Consider the following 21,537-nt stretch of genomic DNA (forward strand, 5'->3'; position numbering starts at 1 on the left):
CAAAACATGACCCTCCAAAAGGGATCAAAGTTAAATTCCTGCACATGCCCCGGTTTGCGGGATTCCTCCTACTAGACTGTAGTGCCATTGAGCACCTTCATTGCCTCAAGCAACAGTAGCTCTGCTTTTGAGACGGCGAAGTAAATAGTTCTTTTCAGAGTACGTCCAGCTAAATTTTGTGCTAGGAACACATCGATAACTCTACTGCCGCCACCTGTGTGGAATTCATGTTAAGAGAGTGGAATTTGTATAGCATTAGGCATATCTTATTCTTAACTAGATCCTTTAGAAGGCAGTAGACATCCTGACAAGAAGTAGCTGTACTGTGAGTGACTGTCTTCCCTCCAGATACTATGACCTCAATCCTGAATTCTGCTTGGCAAAGGAACCAAAAGGGAGTGAGGGGGAAAGATGGCTGCCTTCTTTATGCCGTCCCAAGAACTCCTGATCTTGGGACACTCTGGAGGCTGGGGCAGCCCAGTGCAAGTCAGAACAGCATGACCTTGATGAAAGAAAGAGTTACATAATGTCACTCCACATCATCTGTGGTCTTTCTTTCTGGGTGTAGCAGAGGGAATAAAACACACAGCCCACGCCAACTACTTGTATAAATATCTACAGTCTCAGTCTTGTGAACGAAATTCTGCAGTATCAGTGTTCCCTGCAAGTGCATACCATGAAGTTGTGTTAAGTTACACTTTGGCCTACCAGCGTTGTAAGTTCTTTCAAGCAGGGACCTGTCTTTTTGTTCAGTGTTTGTACAGCACATAGCACAAGGGGGTCCTGGACCACACAGGATCCAGAGTACTACGATAATACAAATACATAGATTTGGTTGACTGGCAGACCCTCAGTGGACAGAGAAAAGTTGCCAATAAGTGAAAGATAGGTTTGCAGGGCTGCAGCCAAGGATGGAAGCACTGGAATATGCCATTCCTGGGCCACAGGCATGCTACAGGAAAGGCAGGAGGGGCGAGGGGAGCTGCTGCCCAGATCTCAAGGCTTTCCACAAGGAGCAGAGTTCCTTTCCTTGCATGCTCTGGTCTGCATCCTGCCCTGGCAGCAGGGGCTCGCTGGCCCAGGCTTGTCATGTGCCAGCATCCCCTTGAAAAGCCCCAGCTATATGCTGGTTTGTGGAGCTGCAGCCAGGGAAGGAAGCACTGAGACAAGCAGAGCCCAGGCTCCTGGTACCAGGGCAGGACACTGCTCAAGGGGTACCATGCAGCTCCAGTACTTCCTTCCCTGGCTGCAACCCAGCAAACCTGCCTGTGACTGGTGCTTGGCACAGCCCAGTGCTTCCTTCCCTAGCAATAGCTGTGCAAGGAAGTGCTGGGCACCAGCTGCAGGAAGGTTTCTGGGGCTGCAGCCAGGGAAGGCACATCCCAGCACTTCCTTCCCTGCCTGCACCCAGGGCTTTCCACAAAAAAAGCTGCCAGTGGCCAGTATGCCTTTTGTCAATATCCAGACCAATTAATATTACAGTCAATTGGACAGTATCAATTCCAGGCAAAATGTTTCTATTAACTGAATGTTATTACCTGGGTTGTTAAGAGGCATGTACTATAATAATAATAATAATAATAATAATAATAAAATAGGAAAATCTATTCAGCTAAAATAGAATTTTACTGAATTTTCACCCAAAATGCACACAATTTTAGTTAATTTAACATTAAAGGGGAAGGATGGGGATGGACTAAATTTTCACAAGCCTCTGCACTTCATTTTAGCCTGAGAACAGTTCTGGACATACTGCAAGCCTACTTGGGCAAAACAAGGAACTGCTGAAAATCTTGGGAGAAAACCGGGACTTTTGAGTTTTCTGCTTTATTTTTTAGATCAAAGTGCTATTGGATATGCATCTGAACTTTTGGGTGTTTGAATAAACTTGAAACTCCAAACCGTTGGAGGTTCACAGATCACTAGTTACACAAATTCATAAAGAAATGTATTTCAAAGCGCATTCAAAGCCCTTTGATTCCCAGGGGATGGGTGCTTTAGCAATACCTAAAATATATAGATTAGATTGGACTGATTCAAAGAAATTACAGTGCACTCCAAAAATATGCTTTTATTATTAATTATTATTTGTTTGGCACTGAGCACATGTTTAACACTCTGCATTATACAGAATAAAGACAGCCCCTGTTGTGAAGAGCTTACAATTTATAGCTTGCAGGATGTACTAAAATAATAAACTTTGAGAAGGAACTATTCACTCCTTGCTCAAACAACTCTCCTATTGAAGTCAATGGGAGTTTGTTTTAGTAGGAAATGCAGAATTTGACCCCAAGTCTCCATCTTGTATTTCAGTCAAGGAAACCTATTGGTACTAATCTAAAAGTTGGGCAATATTGTATATGGCGATAGATGAATTTCAAAAGATTCACTGGCCAATCCTGGTTGCCACTTAGGATATTATGTACCTTTCTGGTACCACACAGTGACCATAAAGGCCTTTCCTCCAGCACAAGAACAGTGTAGAGCAGAAGAACAGTGCAGACCCATTGTACACACAGCAAATGTGCTGGAATGAAGCTAGAGGTGAAAGGGGAGGCATCCACAGAGCTGAGCATTACTGAGGTTGTGGGCTGCCCCAGGATATAGTGACGTTCGTAGGCACTCTGAGTAGGCAACTGTAAATCACTGTAGCCTCCATGGCATCTGCACATCAGCTGCCTGCTGACCTAGAATCCAAATAACACTCAAGTGGCGTAAAGCCACCCTTCCCTCTGTGTGTTACATCCTGTCAGGAACAGCACATAATCCGCCCCTCCGAGTTCTGCTTTAGTTTGACTAAGTACCCGAAGTGTGGATGCATATCTGTACCTTTTGGGATGATCTGCAAAACCTACTTAAGAATCTCACCTGGACAATCTCTGTCATGAGGTTTCCCTCTACATCCTGCCCCTAACAGTTGTTCTTGGGGTATCTCCCTTCCAGGCCTAACGACAGGTAGGAAATACAGAGCAAGGATGAAAAATAATGAGAGACAGCAGGCAATTCTCATCTAAAGCAGTGTTGGTTCAGGAAGTGGTCACAGTAGATTGAAACAAGAGGGGGAGATCTCATTGCACCAGAGCACTGCTTTCCCACGTCAGGCAGATGAGGAGGAGTTGTGCTTTCCCCTAAATATATGCACATGCTCTTAGTTTAACCTCTGAGTTCAGATTCTGAATGTGAGGTAGCTTAGGAGAGAGTCTATTTTTATCTGAAAGACTGCATTTCCCAGTGGTTAGATCAGGGACTCAGGAGTAAGGAAACCTGGACTCCGTTCCCCACTCTGACTGACTGTAGGCAAGCCACTTAAACTCCCTCTTCCTCAGTTTCTCTCTCTGTAAAATGGGAATAATACTAACTCAGCACATTCAGTTTTCCAGATGAAAGCTACTCTGACATAAGCACAATTATTAATTATTCTTTTATTTAAAATTATCCCTGTTTATTTAGATTGAAGCCAAACTCTGTCAGAACACTATTTAGCGTAATAATTTCCATTATGTATTGTATTATTATTATTGTTTTCTAAATAAAACAGGTTCATGTCTTCCAGCCATGTGGTAAATTTACTAAGACATTCTGTTACACAAACTTCTATTTTTAAATGTTAGGAAACATAAAATGTTGCGGCTGTCAGAGTAGCTTTTCTAAGTAATTGACTTATAGGGAAAAAAAATGGTGAATACCCAAAGATGCAGTTTTGGGCAGAAAGATATTCGGTTTAAGATTAAAAGAAATTTGTTGTGTGTTCCATTTGTCAGTTTTCTGCTAACAAGGCATATTGTATGGTGAACATACTTTAAGAAAAGTTAAAGGAACAAATGTGCTGAAGGTTGACTGTCAGTTCAAAAGCTTCAAAGTCTCTCCTGAGTCTTTGCCATTAAATATGATTCATCAGTCAATGGTTTATATAACCTGAAAAACATTTCACTTTCGTTATCCATCAGGCCCCAGTTTTTTGGCTTATGATAACATACTTTGTGTGCGCAGATATCACATAGCTGGTTAGTCTCCTGGTTAGTAGAGAACGTTTAAAGGTAATACACTCAAAATTTCTAAGTACATTTTTAAACAGGGATTTCTTCTTGTATTAATGAATCCTGCAAGGTGTAAAATATCCTTATCTCCCAATGGGAGGTGCTGGGGATTTAGTGTTTTTGAAATTCACACCACCTATTGAAGAGCCTAAATATGGACTTAGTTTCCTAGCTTTAGGCTCCAGTTTTTAAAATCTCAGGCAATGTTCATAAATAAGATCTCCAAAAACAGACATTTTTGCTTATAAAATTTGGAGTTATACATTTTCTCTTTGTTGGCAGGCCGTCTCCGGGGTAGGCCACAGCGGCTTCCTACACACGGGGAAATAGCTTGCACTTGGCGAGTGAGTAGTCTAGTGCTCTACCCTTAGGCAGGGTGAGCACACAGTCTATCGCTCAGGCCCTCAGTCAGGGTGAGCGAGCCAGGAGTCAGTTGCTCCAACCCTTAGGCAGGGTGAGCAGCGGTTGATCACTCAGGCCCTCAGTCAGAGCGAGCGAGCAAAGGCAACGGTTCCAGGGGCGGTCACAAGAGAGAGACTCTCCTCGGGGTGGCTAGGAAAATGGGGGAGGGGAGAGGGACGCAGGCCCACCCATCTCCACTGCGTCCCAGCCCAGAGCCCTAGTAGCAGCAGAAGCGGCTGCCACTGTGTCGGCGGGGCTCCCGCCGCAACACACTGACTATACTGCAGATTCAGCCACAGGCCATGGCTGCCCCTAGGCTACTTCCCCCCCGCTGGCCCCAGTACCTGCCTTATTCATGCTGCGAGGGTATACCGCCTGGGGTAGGCCTGTCAGTCCCTCCTCATCTACGGGCGGTAAGGCAGGGAGCTCCTCTTCGAGGGGCAGCTCCTCTAGGTCGTTTTACGCGGGGAAGGGCTCGGCTTCCGGCAGCTTCTCCAAGTCCTGTCCCAACTCAGGGGGCTCGGCGGATGGCAGCTCCTCCAGATCCTGTCCGGCCTGAGGGGGTACCCGCCACTCGGGTTGCTCCACGGTCTCGGCCCAGTCCCGGGATCAGTCTCGGGGTCGGGGTACCTCGGCCCAGTCTTTCTGGCCGGGTTGCCTGGTCCAGCCCCGCAAAGGCCCTACCCAGTCTCCAGGCCCGGGTGGGGCCGGGGTTGGCCGGCGGCGCGGCTTGGCTTGGCTCGGCTCGGGCCTAGGCCTCTGCTGGCAGGGCAGCACATCTGTCTACGGCAGCAGTCTCTCCCTGACTGAGCTCAGGGGTCGGGCTTTTATACTTCCCCTTCCTGTTGAGGCTCCGCCCCGCTGCCGCCGATTGGGCTGGTTGGGCGGTCCTATCACGGCCTGGGTCCCTTGTTGCGGGGCAGACTCAGCGGCTGGGCCTGGTGTTGTCCAATTAGGGGGCTCGCGCCCTCCCTCGGGCTCTGTCTCCGTGGGAAGCCACCACGACTTCCTACACTCTTTAACACTGGAAATGAAAAAATTGAATTCAGATAGTATAGTGCATCTTAAATGTATCATAATAAAAATATCTGAGCTTCGTGGTTCACACTTTATATCAAGGCTCCATTCACATATAGTTTATATAGGTGTTTTAATAACTGGTGAACCAATTGTTATAGATTATAATTGAACCTAACAGGCAAATAAATTGCTTATAATCTTCTGTCACACCTACTGAGATGCTTATAACCACCTATAACACTAGCTTATAAAACTATTAATCTTTTATTAAGCCTATATAATATAGTGTGATATAATATAAATTAAAGTGTAAAGCCTTTGGGCATTACCTTTCATCCCAAAACATTCCAAAGTTGTTTGTTTTCCCAGCCAAAACCACTGAAATGCTCCAACCAAGGAGTTTGAATATGGTAGCTATTAACCATTTTCAGCAACTCTAGACAACAGTTTAAGACCCTGATTCAGGAAAGAACTTAAGCATATGTTTCCTCTGTCCCTACTCAGGATAGCAGTTAAGCACATGCTTAAGACCTGTTGACTTCAATGGAACATAAGCATGTTCTTAAAGTTAAGTGCATGCTCCAGCGCTGTTCTAAATAAAGATGCTTTCCTGAATAAGGGCCTATGACAAAAAGAATGCTGAGCTGTATCGAGTTGAAATTGTAGGCAGAATGTACAAGGCAAACTGAAATCTGCCCGGGACACAGTTTTTGTGAAAAATGTTAGGGGATTTTATGACCAGAAATAGTGAGGACCTCACTTTTACATCCCCTTCATTAGCCTGGTGCCCCTAAACAACATGTTGGGACATTTAGTTCAGTACTGATCCACTGGAAAAAATGTCACCTATCTCATCAGCAACACCATATTCTACAGCACCTGAGGTTTCCCTTAAGATTTCACATAGAAATACTTAAATGGATGAAATGCTGCACAAAGACCATTTAAAAACCCCATATAGAGGCTCAAACTAAATGTATACCTGGACATAGAAAAAAAAAATAGTAAGAGCACCAAAAATGCCACTATGGCTACCCAGCAGAGTACAAGAAGTGGTCAGATGCACAAAATAGGAAGTCAAATCCTACCAAGTAAAATAGAAAGGAGCATCAACTCTGGCAAGTCAAGTGTAAAACCATAATAAGTCAGGCCAAGAAAGAATCTGAAGAATAACTAGCTAATACAAAAAACTAATAGCAAAAACAATTTTATGCATATCAGAAGCAAGAAGCCTGTCAAACAGTCAGTGGGCCATTGGATGATCAAGGTGCTAAAGGAGCATTCAAGGAAGACAAGGTCATTGCGGAGAAGCTAAATTAATTATTTCCTTCATTCTTCACGACAGAGTATATGGGGAGATTCTCAACATCCAAGCCATTCTTTTTTAGGTGACAAATCCGAGAAACTGTTCCAGATTGCAGTGTCAGTAGAGGTGGTTTTGGAACAAATTGATAAATTAAACAGTAAAAAGTCACCAAGACCAGAGATATTCACCCAAGAGTTCTGAAGAAACTCACATTTGAAATTGCAGAACTGCTAATTATGGTATGTAACCTATGCTTAAATCAGCCTCCACACTAGGTGACTGGAATGTAACTGTGATACCAATTTTTTTTAAAAACTCCAGGGGAAATCCTGGCAATTTCAGGCCAGTAAGCTTAACTTCAGAACCAGACATATTTGTAAGGAACAAAATTATCAGACATGTCAATAAACATGATATGTTGGGGAAGAGTCAACATGACTTTTGGAAAGGAAATCATGCCACACCAATCTATTAGAATTCTTGGAGAGAGTCAACAAGCATGTGGTCAAGGGTGATTGAGAGACAAGATACTGCACTATATGGAACATTGGTCTGACCCAGTATGGCCATTATGTTCTTATTTGCTAACGTAAATCCACCTATGTAAGCTAGTGCACTGCACTTGCTTCTAGTGGAAAATTATTACCAATATGACTGATTCTAAGTTCAGCATAACTCTCCTTTTTAAACCGCAGAGAAAATGCCACTATTAATAGCAGAGCTGTCAAGACAGCAGCATCTGTAAGACTTAGAGTGTTTTAAGACAAAGCTAGATTGTCACTCTCTCTGTAACTGGCAGAGGGAAAAAACCTGATTATTGAAAGTGAAACAGTTTAAAAGAAAACTTAGCTAAAACTTAGTTGTATAAAGAAGGAGTTGATATGGATCTGTGGAGATTTATTTTTAAAAACAAGCCTTTTTTGTTATTAGTGTTCTGAATGCTGGATTGCTTCAAGTGTGCTCCCTTTTTATTTCTGTTTCACATGCCTTGAAAGAGATATAGATAGAACTTGGGAGGTTTTCTGGTTTCACTATAGCATCCTCAAAGGTATCTCTGCATACAGCTGGGTGAAAATTTCATGAATTCAAGTCAAACTTGCCAAATTGTTTTGGTAGAATTAAAAACAAAAAACAAAAAACAAAAACCTAAAAATTCTGAAAAATCTGAAACATTTTGTTTTGACATTTTTTAAACTAAGCTAAATTATTTTCAATTCAAAATGATTTTTCATTTCAAAAAAATGAAATTGAAGTAACTTTTTAAAGTTTAAAAAAACCTCAAAAATAAAATATTTTGTTTCAGGTCAAAGTAAATGGTTGGTTTCACCCCAGATGACTTTTCTCTCCCATTTTAATGATATTTCTACACTTGTCACAGTCGTAGTTTCTCCTCTCACACTGCCTTCCCTCACCCTGCACTTGCATCACAAAAGACTACAACGAGACCCTAGGCCTCTTTATAGTAATACATTGCACACTTAGGGGCAAATCCGGTCACCTCCTTCGTGGATACCGAGGGCCTGCTGGTAATGGAATTGATGTGATTCCACTGCCTAAGGCAAAGCAGGATTTGGAGGGCTGTATAAAGGGGTGCACTCAAACTGAGCAGGGAATACTATACACATTTCACAGAGGATTTCAAAATTTTGTTCATTACAATTTAGAACAAAACCCCGAAATTCCAAAATATTCTATGTAACAGAATTATAGCTCTCTGCCCAGCTCCAGGGCAGTCTGCATGTTGGAATGCCCCAAAGCCAGGGGCCAAGCCTGCTAAGGAGCTGGGAGCCAGGGCTCCCAGGCTCTTGGCTCTCCAGCAGCCTGCCACAGGGGTTGCTGAGGAGCCGAGGCTGCCAAGCTGGCTGGAAAGCGTGCAAGCTTCCAATGGACACTTTCTGTCTAAAATAGAATCATCTCAGAAAAACATTTGATTTTGACAAACATCAGCACATTTTGATGAGAAAACGTTTTGTCAAAATGTTTCCAGTGGGCTCGACTGTGCATCCTTTGGCGCGCCGCTCTACGGCAAGCTCACTGCATACCAGCACGTTGTGGGCTAGTGAGGTAACAATGGATGGAAGTTCTTGTCTGGGGCCTAGAGGTGCCTAAAATGCAATGGAGGCACCTTTGTGATGTTACTCACAGCCAATGAGGAGTCCTCATCTCCTATTATCCTGCACATCTGCCCTAGGCCCTGACCAGCTATTCAGGCTGGATGCCAGACTCACGGCTTGGGCTAAAAATTTCAAAAGTATATAAGTGATTGAGGAGCTAAAATCCGCCTTTCAAAAGTGACTTAGGAACTTAAAACTCATTGAAAGTAACGGGACTTGGGCTACTAAGGACCAGATTTTCAAGGTGCTGAAAGATGCAAGCAGGTTTCTAGTGGGATTTTAAAAAGCACCTAACCAGGTTAGACACCTAATTTGCACAGATGTTTTTGTAAATTCTGCTCAGTACCTATCTGTATCTTTAGCCACCTAAATACCTTAAAAAATTTGCCCGTAAGTCGGTTTTGAAAATGGGTCTTAAGTTAGCATTTAGGCACTTTTAGAAATTTTACCTGAAGCCTATAACTTGCATCAGATAATTTTTTGAATAAAAGCAATAGTTCTGTACCTGGGTTTTAAGTGTTCTTCTGTCAACTGTCCAGTGAAGTTTTAAACTGCTTGGGTAGAGACGCTTGTGGCACTGTTGTTGAAAGCTGAATATCTTGTTATAGATGGATTTCTTTAGGCAGTACTATAGGCGGGAAACACACTAGTAAGCAACAGGGTAAAGTGTGGTAGCAAAGGCGGTAATTAGCACAGTATTGCTGATTTCTTCTACATCACTGTCATTGTCCCCATCTTCACTAGAACTTCTCACTGCCAGAGCTTTATCGTTAATGAACCCTTCAAAGAGACATTGATGGAGTAATAGTCCTTGTCTAGGACTCTCTTGTGAGATCTGTCACAAAAGGGATTGGGAAGGTCATCTTTTCCTGATGAAGAAAATGCAACATCTAGATGTACTTCTCCTTCTGGTGTCAGTAGGAGCACCATTACGAGTACGGGCCTCATCCTGAGTGGGCCCATACTGTAACAAGTGTTACCAGAAGTATAGTGATATGGGCAGGACTTATGCCACTTCCTACACTTGAATATTATAAACAAAATCTACATCCAAAAGAGGGTTGTGTTGGATGTAGTACCCTAGTAACTTGAAGACACTCAGTTTGAAAGAACAAAGAACAAAAGCTTTATTCCAGGGGTCCTACTGGCACCTCCTCTCGGTTTCTCTTCCTCCTGACCCCCCACTAGGGCCCCTCTTCTTTCTTCTCTTAGCCCCACTTCCTGGTTTCTTAAAGGAGCCATGCCTCAGAAGCAGCCATTCCCAAATACTACATTGGATGCTAACCTTTTGGCGAAGCAGCCAAGAAATTACTACTTTATGAACTGTAAGTAGCAGTGGCATTCAGAACTAGAATTCATCAATCATTGCACTGTCAATTTTGACTTTAACAGGTGCAACTGCAGGTTTTATTTCCCTTGTTCGGGCTTTTCCAGATTAAGAAACTGATATAGCCTCAACGCTGCTGATCTCATTCTCAGAAGAATCAGCAGTACCCTCTCATACTACATTATGTTTCTCATTTCTAGAATTTCATTCTGTGGCAACAACCACCATTCTACAACATGAAGGAAGAGGCTTAGTGTGTCATACCAGGTTGTACCCATGTTTTCCTAACTATCCAAACTACTGGAGGCTTTTTATTTGCCAGCAGGTCCTAGGAGTTTTTTTTCTTTTTCCCTCTTCTATTCTTTTTCCCCCACAGAGGAAAGATTATTGTCTTTGCTCCCACCCCCATCATCACTCTTGCTGCTACTGTCACCAACAGCCACTTTTTAAACTGATTTGGCCTCAATGAGGGGGTCAATGAGGCACTGTAGAATTTTCATCATCATTGAAGTGATCCATGCTAAGGGAGGACAACTGACCAAAGTTCTGCTAGCAAAAGCATGTTTGAGAGAAGACATCCATAAAACCATTTATGATACAAATGCAGCTGGTGCCCTTTATAAATTAGCACCTCTATAACTTGACATTAGCTGTGTAACCCACCACAATTACTATTAACAGAATAGAACAGGTGGCCCAGCACATACATCGTTTGTGTGGAGGCACAGAAAAGAAAGTCGCACATACATACACCCCCACAAATAATGGGGGTACAAATGAAGGTGCCCTTTTAATAGAGCAAATGCATAAGCCAAGAGCATCCATTTACAGTACAGAACGCTCAGCTGGTGCAACAGCAAACACAAACACAGAGGAACTTTCCCCAGAGTAATGGTGACACAAGAGTAATTGAGCAAAATTGTAATTTGCTGGAAGGAGCAAGATTATACTCCACAGCAGTACCTGGCAGGGCACGTGCAACAGGTGGTACATCTAGGTGGTGGCTCCCTCACAAATAGAACACAAATGTCCATTTCCAAAGGCTATCAGAATCACAGATGTATATGGGAGTCATGAGCATTATTTAAACAAATGTGTCACTTAGCAGCTGTTAAAATACAGTCAGGAGAGTGGGAAACCACCACCAGTCACATGCTGAGACTGGCATAAGGAAAGCGCGGGTTGGACAAAGGCAGGGAGCCAGTCTCAGTCTGGAGGGAACTGAGGCTATAGGACTAGGTAAGAGGGATGGAGGTGGAGGCAGCCACAGTCTGAGGACAACAGCATGTTTGAGAAAGGATTGGGGTGGTTAGTCCTGTTACTAACGAACTAGGTGCGATGTTTGCTCAACATCTCTGCAGATTATGGCACTTGCTGAAGGCTGGGATTGATACTAAACACTTTTAGAATCCTTTGAAAACCCCAGCCATGGCGTCCAGATGTGAATTTAGGTGCACAACTCTAGGCCGCCAAGTTTGAAAATACTGACTTAAGTGCTGACAAGCTCCTCTCTTCAGCTGCTTGTAAATTTGCTATATTCTTGTAGGCCTGGCTTGACATGAGTAATTTGACATAGGTGAGACCTCATTTCTCGGAGACAGGGAGGTAAATGAAGCAGCAGGCTGGAAACAGAATGTCTATACCAGCTAAGCTGTTTCAGCATGAATAGTGCAACTATTTCCGAGACCAAAATGAAGGCACAATGATAGTGTTGTCAGTACCAACAACGTTTTCCAACCATTTCTTTGAAAAAAATGCTAGCACCATTGTGGTTTGAGACAGGATCTTGAAACTAGGTACAAGGATAGCCCTGGAGTAAGAGGTGCCTTGTTGCTGTTGCTGTGAAAACTCCACCTTGGTTTGGTCAAGTTACGAGATATGAAAAATTTGCATATAAGTGCTCAGTAGTACTTGTTCTCTAAGCATCCTTCCTTAATTTTCTGAACATTGCATCTGTACTACAAATGCTCTGTAAACTTCATTGAGTTTCCCTAATACTTGCCCCAAAAACTCTTTGGCCTAAGAGAAAATACCTGGCTCCTGGGACACCATGAGTTCCAGTTTGGCCTCTTTCACTCACTGTTTTTTATATTTTTGTTTATTTCACAATCCTTAACATTGTCCAAGCCTCATATCCCTATGCTACAGGCAGGCAAGTATCATTATTCCCCTCCCCCTCCTGCAAAGTAACAGGGCTGGGAATAGAACATAGGGCAAACATTTTTTTAAAAAAAGAGGTATGCTATATCCATATTTTGGCTCCTAAACAAGTGTCCTGGTTTTTCAGAAGTTGTGAGAACCCAGCAGCAACCATTTATTTCAGGATTTAGATGCCTAACTCAAAGCACCCCTTTTTGAAATTTTGGTCCAGTTCTTCAGTCTGGCAGAGCCAATCTGCATCTGCTTCGCCTACTGCTTTTTCAGAATGCCAAATCTATATTCTTGGCTATGCCGAATTATCACCGTTCTAAGCTCTAGAGCACACTCCCCCCGCCCCAAAGTCAGAAATAGAACCCAGGAACACTAATGCCTGATATTCGACTGCTGTCTCGCAAATAACGTCGTTGTATAACCCACTGGCAAAGTGTGCGTCCTGCTCTAGTGACTATTCCTCGTACAGGATAGCAGTGTACTGCTGCTAATAGTTAGTCCTGTAGCTCATGTAGTGGCGGTCTGTGCTATAGATCTGAAGGTACCAGTTCAAACTTGTGCTGACAACTGGTGTGAAAGGGCTTTTTGGCTGTGCATTTCTAGGTTTTCAATTCTCTTTTTTTTTTTTAAACACCTAGTAAATTTTAGACAAAGACAAAAAAAAACTACATTAAAAGAATGTAAAGGTTGCAAAGTCAAACACTCAGAAGTTAGAAAAGGCTGTCAATTAGAAATAAGTGTGCCCAGGCAACCTTAACTCTGCCCCTTGTCCATATGCATTAGAATAGTCTTCAATTACATGATCACATACTACTTTTCCCACAGGATCCCTGGCTCAGTGCTCAGAATGGATGGCAAATAAGACAAAGTTATGTAATCAGTGTTGCTGTTGCCTCTAGCTACCCTGCCTTATCCACTAGAGAAACTGGAAAGTGCGTAATAAATAAGGCAGGGAACTAGCTGCAACAAGAGAGAGCATGGACTTGTGAATAAGGTACTGGGCTTGGATGCAGGGGGAATGGGCAATATCTTAGCTTGTGCCCCAAACACCCTGTGTAGCGTTAGACAAAAAACACAAACCAGAATTTTCAAAGGTGGCCAATAATAGTGTGATGCTCATTATCTGTGTGCAAAACTTGAGCTATTTTGAGCCTGATTTTTCACAAGTGCTGAGCACTCATAATTTGACTGAAATCCAGTGAGAGTTGTAGGTACATATCACCTCTGAAGGATGGGGCCCTAAGCATCTCATCTTGGATGCCAGTTATTGAGGCATTCCAGTTTGGACACTTATATAAATTTTGGCTTTAACATCACTGTTCTAATTCCCCATCTATAAAGTGGGGTTAATTATCCATTAACATTTGTAAGGTATTCACATGCAATAGTGATGATCACAATAGAAAATTCCACGAGGAAATAAAATAATTTGGAAGGCTTGCATTGACATTAAGTACATAGCCACAATGAATGATAAGGATAAAAAAAGAAATATTAAATTGTTGCTTCATTCACCGAGAGCTATCCACCCAGTATCCTGAATGGGCAGAGAACCAGCAGGAAAAAAATAGTACATAACCATGTAATTAAAGGCTAAGGGGAAAGTTTTCAGAAATGTCTAAGGGTACATCTACACTGCAGTTAGACCCTCATAGGGTCCTAGAGCCCGAGCTGCAGCCCAAGTCAAAGCATCTATGCCGCAATTAAACAACCCCTTAGCCCAAGCCCAGTCAGCTGGCACAGGTCAGCCGGGGATTAATTGCAGTGTAGACATACCCACAGTGGTTTCGGAGCCTAAGTCCCTTTTTCAAAGCAGAAGTTCATAAATGGTATTTAGGTGCCTAAGATGCACATAGGGAGTTAGGTGCTTTACTTTTATAAATCTGGCCCCATGACACTTTTGAAAATGAGATTGTCTCTCCTAAGCACTTAAGTGCTTCTGCATGTTTTACTCTGTAGCATAATGCATACTCACAAGGGGGGCAGAAAGAAGTTTGCACAGGCAACCTCCAATTCTGGCATTTCTTAACTTTTATATGCTTGACTTTACAACCTTAACAACATGAATTGAATTTAGTTTTCATTTATGAAATATTCTATATCTAGAGAAAACCTACTAGCAACAGGAAAACTTCTACTCAACTGAAAGTGTTATCCAACTTATTCTTTATTGATATTCAAGCTATTCCTACTGGTCAGTTTTAATTGCATCCTCTTTCTCCTCATCTAGATTTCATCCTTTCATGTCCCTTATTCTGATTTTGGTTTTTATATTTATGTATCTATTACAAATCACTATCATTTTCTTTTCTTTTTTCCATGATTTCTGATACTTCTGTCTATTTTGTGTTTCAGTTACTCTTGCTTCTTTTATAATTTTTTCTTACCTTATTTAGCCCTTGAAAACACCCACAGGAAATATGACCTCAGCATCTTATTAGAACTGTAAAATTGTGGCTTCAGTTCTGTGTGCAACATAATATTACAGTAGCTTCATGGAGGACATCCTGCATACGCTAGGTTAATATCTATTGATGTGTTAATGTAATAAGGACCCATCTACCTCTGCTCATCTCTGGGGCACTTTCTATCTATAGGGATGGAAATTAATGACAGTCTCTCTGTGCTGCCTGATGTCAGAGCTGAGAAAGGTGTGAAGGGTATATAAGAGCTGTATTACTTGCCAGCAAGGAGGGGAGAAAAAAGGGATACTGCAGAGCCAGATGCAAGCGTGGAATTGTTGCATGTACTCTTCCTGCTAATACAGACGTGTGCTGAACTTCTTCAGTTAGTTCCTTGACCACCACAAGGTAAATGATTTCTCCTTTCTGTTATTTAAGATATAAAGCCACACACTTTGAGGGCATAATCTGCCTCATTACAAGGAAAAATATTAGTCAAAGAAAGCTAAAAGAAAGATTTCAGTACAAGCTGTAGTTGAAACCACAATCTGAAATTTAGAAAATGTTGGGAAAAGAAAGCAAGAAATGGGAGAGGGTTTAATCTACTAGATGCCAAAATCTACTAGAAAGCCATCTGAATATATCTTTTGTGTGTCACTAAAGGCTGATCATGCTTTTGCTCTAATTAAAGACAGAGATTAACTATTGCCTGTTTAGAACAGCACTAGGGTCAGATTTATTGTATGTTGAACAGTACTTAGGATCTCTTTTAGTTTTGAATTATTATTCTTTTCAGAAACTTAGGAAGGAAAGATGTGCATCCTAAAGCTGCCAGTTGTCTTCATTGTGCTCTCTGTTACTTTAAGCTACCTGGAGGCTACACCTATGGAGAGGTAGGTAATGGAAAAAAAAAAAAAAATATATATATATATTTTTTTTTTTATGAGAAAACAGATGTTTCAGACTGTTCCATTATTCACTTTTGCCATCAAACAATATGAGTGAAATAGTTCTATTCAATTTCACTGTGTATTTTGTTATTGTTTAAAAGACTATTCTCTGTGGCTGATGATCTATCTGACGGGACTTCCAACAGACAAGGATGGCTATTACCAGTCCTGTCAAGGAATACACCCTTGGGACTTACTGGGGCATTGCCACAACAAGCTGCAGCAAAGCCAAAAAGGTATCAAATCTTTTCTGCATTCTTCTATTCAAACCAGATATAATTAAATTAAGAAGCATAATTTGAGCCAGCAATTTTCTTTTAGATCCCTTCAGTTCTGTTCAAGTTCTCTCAAACAGAGCTTAAAATATATTTTTGGTAGAAATGTAGCCATTCTGTATAGCAAAGCATTTCAAGTTAAAAAGTGAAATATATTTAAGGAATAAAGTTGGAAAGACAGACAATCCGTTTTACCAGATCTGTTATGGAAATCTGAAAAGCTTTCAAAATATGTTCCCTGAATTTTCAGCACACCATTTTTAGGTTATGTTGTGAAAAGAAGTTTACCTTGAAAGGGATCTGCTATTTAAATGTTAATTTTTCATGCCTGAGTGATGGGGAAAATATGAAATTTCTTTCCATGGAAAACAAAATTCCTTCTGAAGTGAATGGAATTGTTTTAAAACATGACTATCTTCAGTAGGTGAACGATTGAGCATTCTTGAAATAAACAACGGTTTCAGCATAGCAAGAATCAAAAGAAACAGTCTGTCATGATAGACTTTTATTAATTTACAATACTTTTACAGATGCATAAATGTCATTTTCAATGGACTTTTTGATGTATAAAAATAGCAATTTTAAAAGAATTTGCATTTTATGCTAAGTGATAAACAGTATAGAATGATACTAGGAAAATTCTCTCTTACCTGGTCTGTCTGCTTACTGGGTCTCTATGTGAGTTTCCTTCACCAGACAGTAAACATCTCTTTTTGTAGTTGCCTCTGATCACAGTATCTCTTCCAACCTAAAGGATGAATATCACCCACCAAAATGATATCCTCCAATATAATATGGGTAGTGAACACACAATCCCAGCATTCCTATAGCTAGTCCTCTATTTTAAACAAAGAATTAAAATGAAACATTTCTCTACAATGTGTTTTCTTCAACTGTGGGGTCTGATAGCCCGCTCATCAATGACCCTGACTGCCCTCTTCAAAGTAAGCAGTCGCACTGACGCTTATGGTACTTCCCACTTGAATGAAGGCTGCAGGGCCAGGTCCCTAGTGAGCTCACAGGCATGAGGGGGTTTCGTGCCATTTTGTTGAGCTGTGTAATAACATTAACTATTGATAAGATATGCTTCATCAGTTTCATAAGATGAGTTATTGGAAAAATATTGGCCCAGAGTTTTAGGGCCTGCACCATTAAAGACAATGGAAGCTTTGCTTTAATGAATAGATTAGGAATTTCATGAGAATAAGTGATTGGTTTGTCCTTCAAGGTAAAAGCATTTAGCAAATTTCCCATCCATTAAAAAAATCCATGATAGATTGTTTGCTGACCGGATGATATTATTTTATATTATATCTTTTCTATTAGGCTTTAAGAGCCTGATCAAGCTCCCCTTAGAGTCAATAGAAGGACTCCCACTGACATCAAGGAAAGTTGGCTCAAGCCCTAAACTACCATTTAACTGAAATATGACATGTTTAAAATATGAATCACTTATAAACTATTACCCATTTGTTAACCAACAGCTGTTATTGCTCAGACATTTAGCACATAGTTTCTATTTCACCTGGGCTCTTAGATTAAAAATATCACACTGCTGAAACATAATGTGACATTTTAAATACTAGACCTAGTCAATAAATGGAAAAATATATTAATCAGGAATTAGTCAGAGTAACATTGCCAAAATTCACATTATTTGCAATGAATTATTTGAAGTAAATTATGTTTTGTAGCTGAATAGGTCATGTCACATCAGCATATAGATTACTTTGACGATGTCCAGGGAAATCCTTCAGAACAGATGGTCCTTACATCAGGACTTGTCAACAGTAGAGAGAGTATCTGTTTAAGGACATGGCTTACTGTCCTAAGAAAGAAGTTTGGAATCCCTGAGTTCCCCAGAACCAAAGATTTGAACTCAGCTCAACTCTTCCTTTTTCTGAAGTGACTACCCTGCAGTGCACTGTATTGGGGGTTGGATAAGACCTTAAAACTGAGGTTTTCTTTGGACATGGACAGTTCAGTAGCATCTTTTTTGTAAGAAAGGTAGCATCCTGTCCAAAAATGGCTCTCCCCTATCACAGCAGTATTGCCATTCTGCTGTGCTCCAACCAAAAGTGGCTGCTTTTCAGTAGTGAAGAAATTACTGTTTGTACAGAGCTAAGTCTTGAGTGGTACAGAAGCCCATAATTTGGAGAAAGAACCTTAGTCTCAATCCTGCTCCCTTTGAAGTTAATTGAAGGTTTGCCATTGTCTTTAATGGGACCAGTATGGGGCCCTAGGAGAATAAGTGATTATCATCATGCTAATCATTCTCATGATATCAGAAAGTCCTCTAAATAGCCATAAAAGAGAATCTCTGATCTAAGTCATTGCTTTCATTAACTATCCTATTATAGTGTTCTAGGTGCCATAAGCTACGGTGCTGAATATCAATAAAAATTATATGACTTCTGAGGTCTTTGAATGTAACCTACACCTATCATTAAAATAGATAATAGCATACAGTGTGATTTTTTTCCAGGCACAATGTAGGTGGCAGGAATATTGTAATGTTCACATATCTGTGCTCACATTAAAAGAACTCCTACATTATCAGTTAAAGTGCTTTTGAGAGGTGGCACATTTGATTGCTCATCATTAGACTTCACCATGGCTCTGTTTGTTTTATGTTACCAGTCACCGGTTGGAGAAACGGAAATGCAACACTGCTACATGTGTGACGCAACGTTTGGCTGACTTTTTAGTTCGATCCAGCAACAACATCGGAGCAATTTATTCGCCTACCAATGTGGGATCCAATACATATGGCAAGAGGGACAGAGTTGGGCTTCTAAACAGAGAACCCCTAAACTATCTACAGCTTTAGTGTGTTAAAATGATTACTGTCGCAGTCCTCATTAGAAGTTCCTCCCCAGTTTTTATGTATAAATAACCTTTTAGTCATTTACTACCTGTACATTCTTAACAGTGCCTTGTTTTCTGTGTGTGTGTCTGTGTATGTGATTTTCACGTTTATCATTTCACTATGCATGTATGAGGACATGCATAGGGAATGGTTTTTGAATTCACTGAAAGCTTCAGAAATCTGCTCATTAGATTCATTTGTGAAAAGAAAATAAATCACAAAAATAAACTGAAATGTGATTGCTATAGGTTTTTTTTTTTTTAAATTAAAAAGATTAAAAAGACAATCACGATGTGCATGTCTTTATAGTCCCAGTTGGGTGAGCGGAAAAAAAATTAAACCTGTCCTAAATAACCACTCAGGGAGCTAACAAAAATCAGTTGGTTAACAGAGGTTGTGTCCTAATGTAAGTGAAGCAGAATTGTACTAAGTACTTTTTGAGATATTTTAAAAGGGTTTATAGTCCCTTACTGAGCTTTAAGCAGGAATTACTGGGTGAAATTCTATGACCTATGTTATGCAAATCAGACTAGATGATCATAATGGTCTTTTCTCACTCAAAAATCTTTCTAGTAAGGGTGATCTCCTGTACACGTTTCACTGCATTTTGAAACATAGTATTTTAAGAGTTTAAAATTCTTATGTCTAATTTTTTTGCTCATTTAAACACTATGAGAGCCAATGAATTATAAATCTGAGCATCAGCAAACCCAGCTAAATGGGGTGACAAGAACTTTGTATTCTTCTTGAAAGTATGTCCTACAAAAGAACTGGCATCTGTCTTTGTGTGTTCCCTTCTCTGCACTGGATTAATAAACTGATTAAAAAGAAAATGAGCAAAGTCATTAAGATGTCCATGATATGTATAAAAAAAGATCTCTTCATGACTTAAGATTTTTTTTTCCAACTAGTACTTTCTAGTATTAAGCAATTCTTTAAAATCTAAGAGCAGTCTGACTCCATAAGTGTTTCATCACGTCTTATCCCAGCACAACATCAGTGTACGTTTATAAAATGTACATGTCATTTTAATCTGTGTTATGGGCTTTCAGGAAAACTGCCTCATCCAGTATATTACAATAGCAATTTTTGTTTCTGTTCATCATATTCTCAAGTTCAATGACATCAGGAAACCACATACTGGATAGTGGCCTCTTAATTCTATCCAATTATGAAAACCCTTTAGCAAAAGTTGTGTAGACCACTCTTTCCTTCTTACTGAAAGGCACCATTACTGGAAAAGTAAATTAAACCTGAATATTCTGCACTGGTTGATTCACTTCATTGTATTCTCTTTATAAAGCGTGCCTTAGATTACAGATTCTTTAAGTTTTAACTTTATTTTGCCTTCATTTTATGAACTGATCTGAAGTACACTGAATAAAAACTAAAGCAGTGTGCAAGCTATTGCTAATCATGATCATTTGTTCAGAAAAGGTTAACCTTAATGATATTGCCATGGATAGTAATTCATAAAGTCTTTGAGAAAGCTGTCCAAATAGTATTCAGTTTGCTTAATACCCCTGGCAGCTTAAAACACACTTTCACTTCATTCTTGCTCAAATTATTTTACAATTCCTTTATGTATCCAGCTGAGTTTGATTTTTTCCATTCAAGTATGACAATCAGTCTCCAGAAAGCAAACAACCAGATAGTTACAGTAGTTGTGAACTGTCCCAGCTGGAATGTAATGGTACATTACAGTAACTGCGTAGCACCTTGCAAGTGGTTGTTTCAAGATTTATTGTACAGTGTTTACAAAACGTTGGTGATCCCAGAATTAAAAGCTTTATATACATTAACTTTTATGCATCGGCCATCTCTAGATTGTCATATGATGACCCTACCACAGTGATAAAACTGATCACACTAGAATTCTGCTCAGAATGGCAACACCTCAATTTCAGTAGTACCCAGTACATTTTTTTCTGGACTGTCCATTGCACCCTTCAAGTGATTGTGATGGTATCAATAGTAACATTTCTTTAGTTGGGAGGATACTCAAAGGTCACTTGTCCTCAAAATCAACAGATCAAGCAAAGGAGAGTTGAGGGTATCACACTGTAATATACTTAGAATCCAATTCAGCAAAACACTTAAGCACATGCTTAAGTCTCACTGAACTCAATGGGACATAAGCATGTGTGCAAATGCTTTGCTAAATTAAGGCCTTGATACCACCCACCAAAGCTGTATCGCTTTAGGCTCATTCTTGCAAGTTGCTGAGTACCTTCCATCCCATTAACTTCAACTGTCTGGAGGCAGCCAACTCCTCAGAACATTGGAGCCTGCTATAACATACAAAGAACACTATAACCCAAGACTGGAAATTTCTAGTGCCCCTTGTCAGTGCTTCTTTGATCACTTGGTCAATAGGAGTTTTGCCTGAAGAGTTCTGAACAGAACCTTTGTCCTGTTTTGGATATAGTTTCTTTTTGACAAATTGTTGCATGCCCTGTATCTCCCCATTCTACCAAGGAGATCTTTTAGGGTGTGGACCAGTCTCTCAAGCCCAATCACTTGAGACATCTAAAATGAGGTTGGGCAATGCATTAGATTTATCCCCTCTATAATTTCTGAAACAGTGGCTCTGATTATTTCCAGACTCAGTTACTGGTGTAGTTTACTCAGTGTGAGAACAGTCCATTTGGTTCAATGAAAAGCAAATCTAGGCTATTAAGCAA

General features: G+C 40.6%; 1 protein-coding gene across 1 annotated transcript; it reads left to right on the forward strand.

The window, feature by feature from the left end:
• Positions 1 to 15,572: 15,572 nt before the first annotated feature.
• IAPP (islet amyloid polypeptide) lies at positions 15,573 to 19,028 on the forward strand. The gene is made up of 2 exons (XM_067558975.1): positions 15,573 to 15,652; positions 18,625 to 19,028. Exons 1-2 carry the CDS (start codon positions 15,573 to 15,575, stop codon positions 18,812 to 18,814), a joined length of 270 nt encoding a protein of 89 aa, XP_067415076.1. The 3' UTR covers positions 18,815 to 19,028.
• The last annotated feature ends 2,509 nt before the right edge of the window (positions 19,029 to 21,537 follow it).

The sequence above is a fragment of the Emydura macquarii genome, unplaced genomic scaffold (genome assembly GCF_026122565.2).
Source record: "Emydura macquarii macquarii isolate MOO-44397 ecotype Brisbane River unplaced genomic scaffold, CSIRO-AGI_Emac_v2 contig_2205, whole genome shotgun sequence".
Classification (NCBI taxonomy): domain Eukaryota; kingdom Metazoa; phylum Chordata; order Testudines; family Chelidae; genus Emydura; species Emydura macquarii.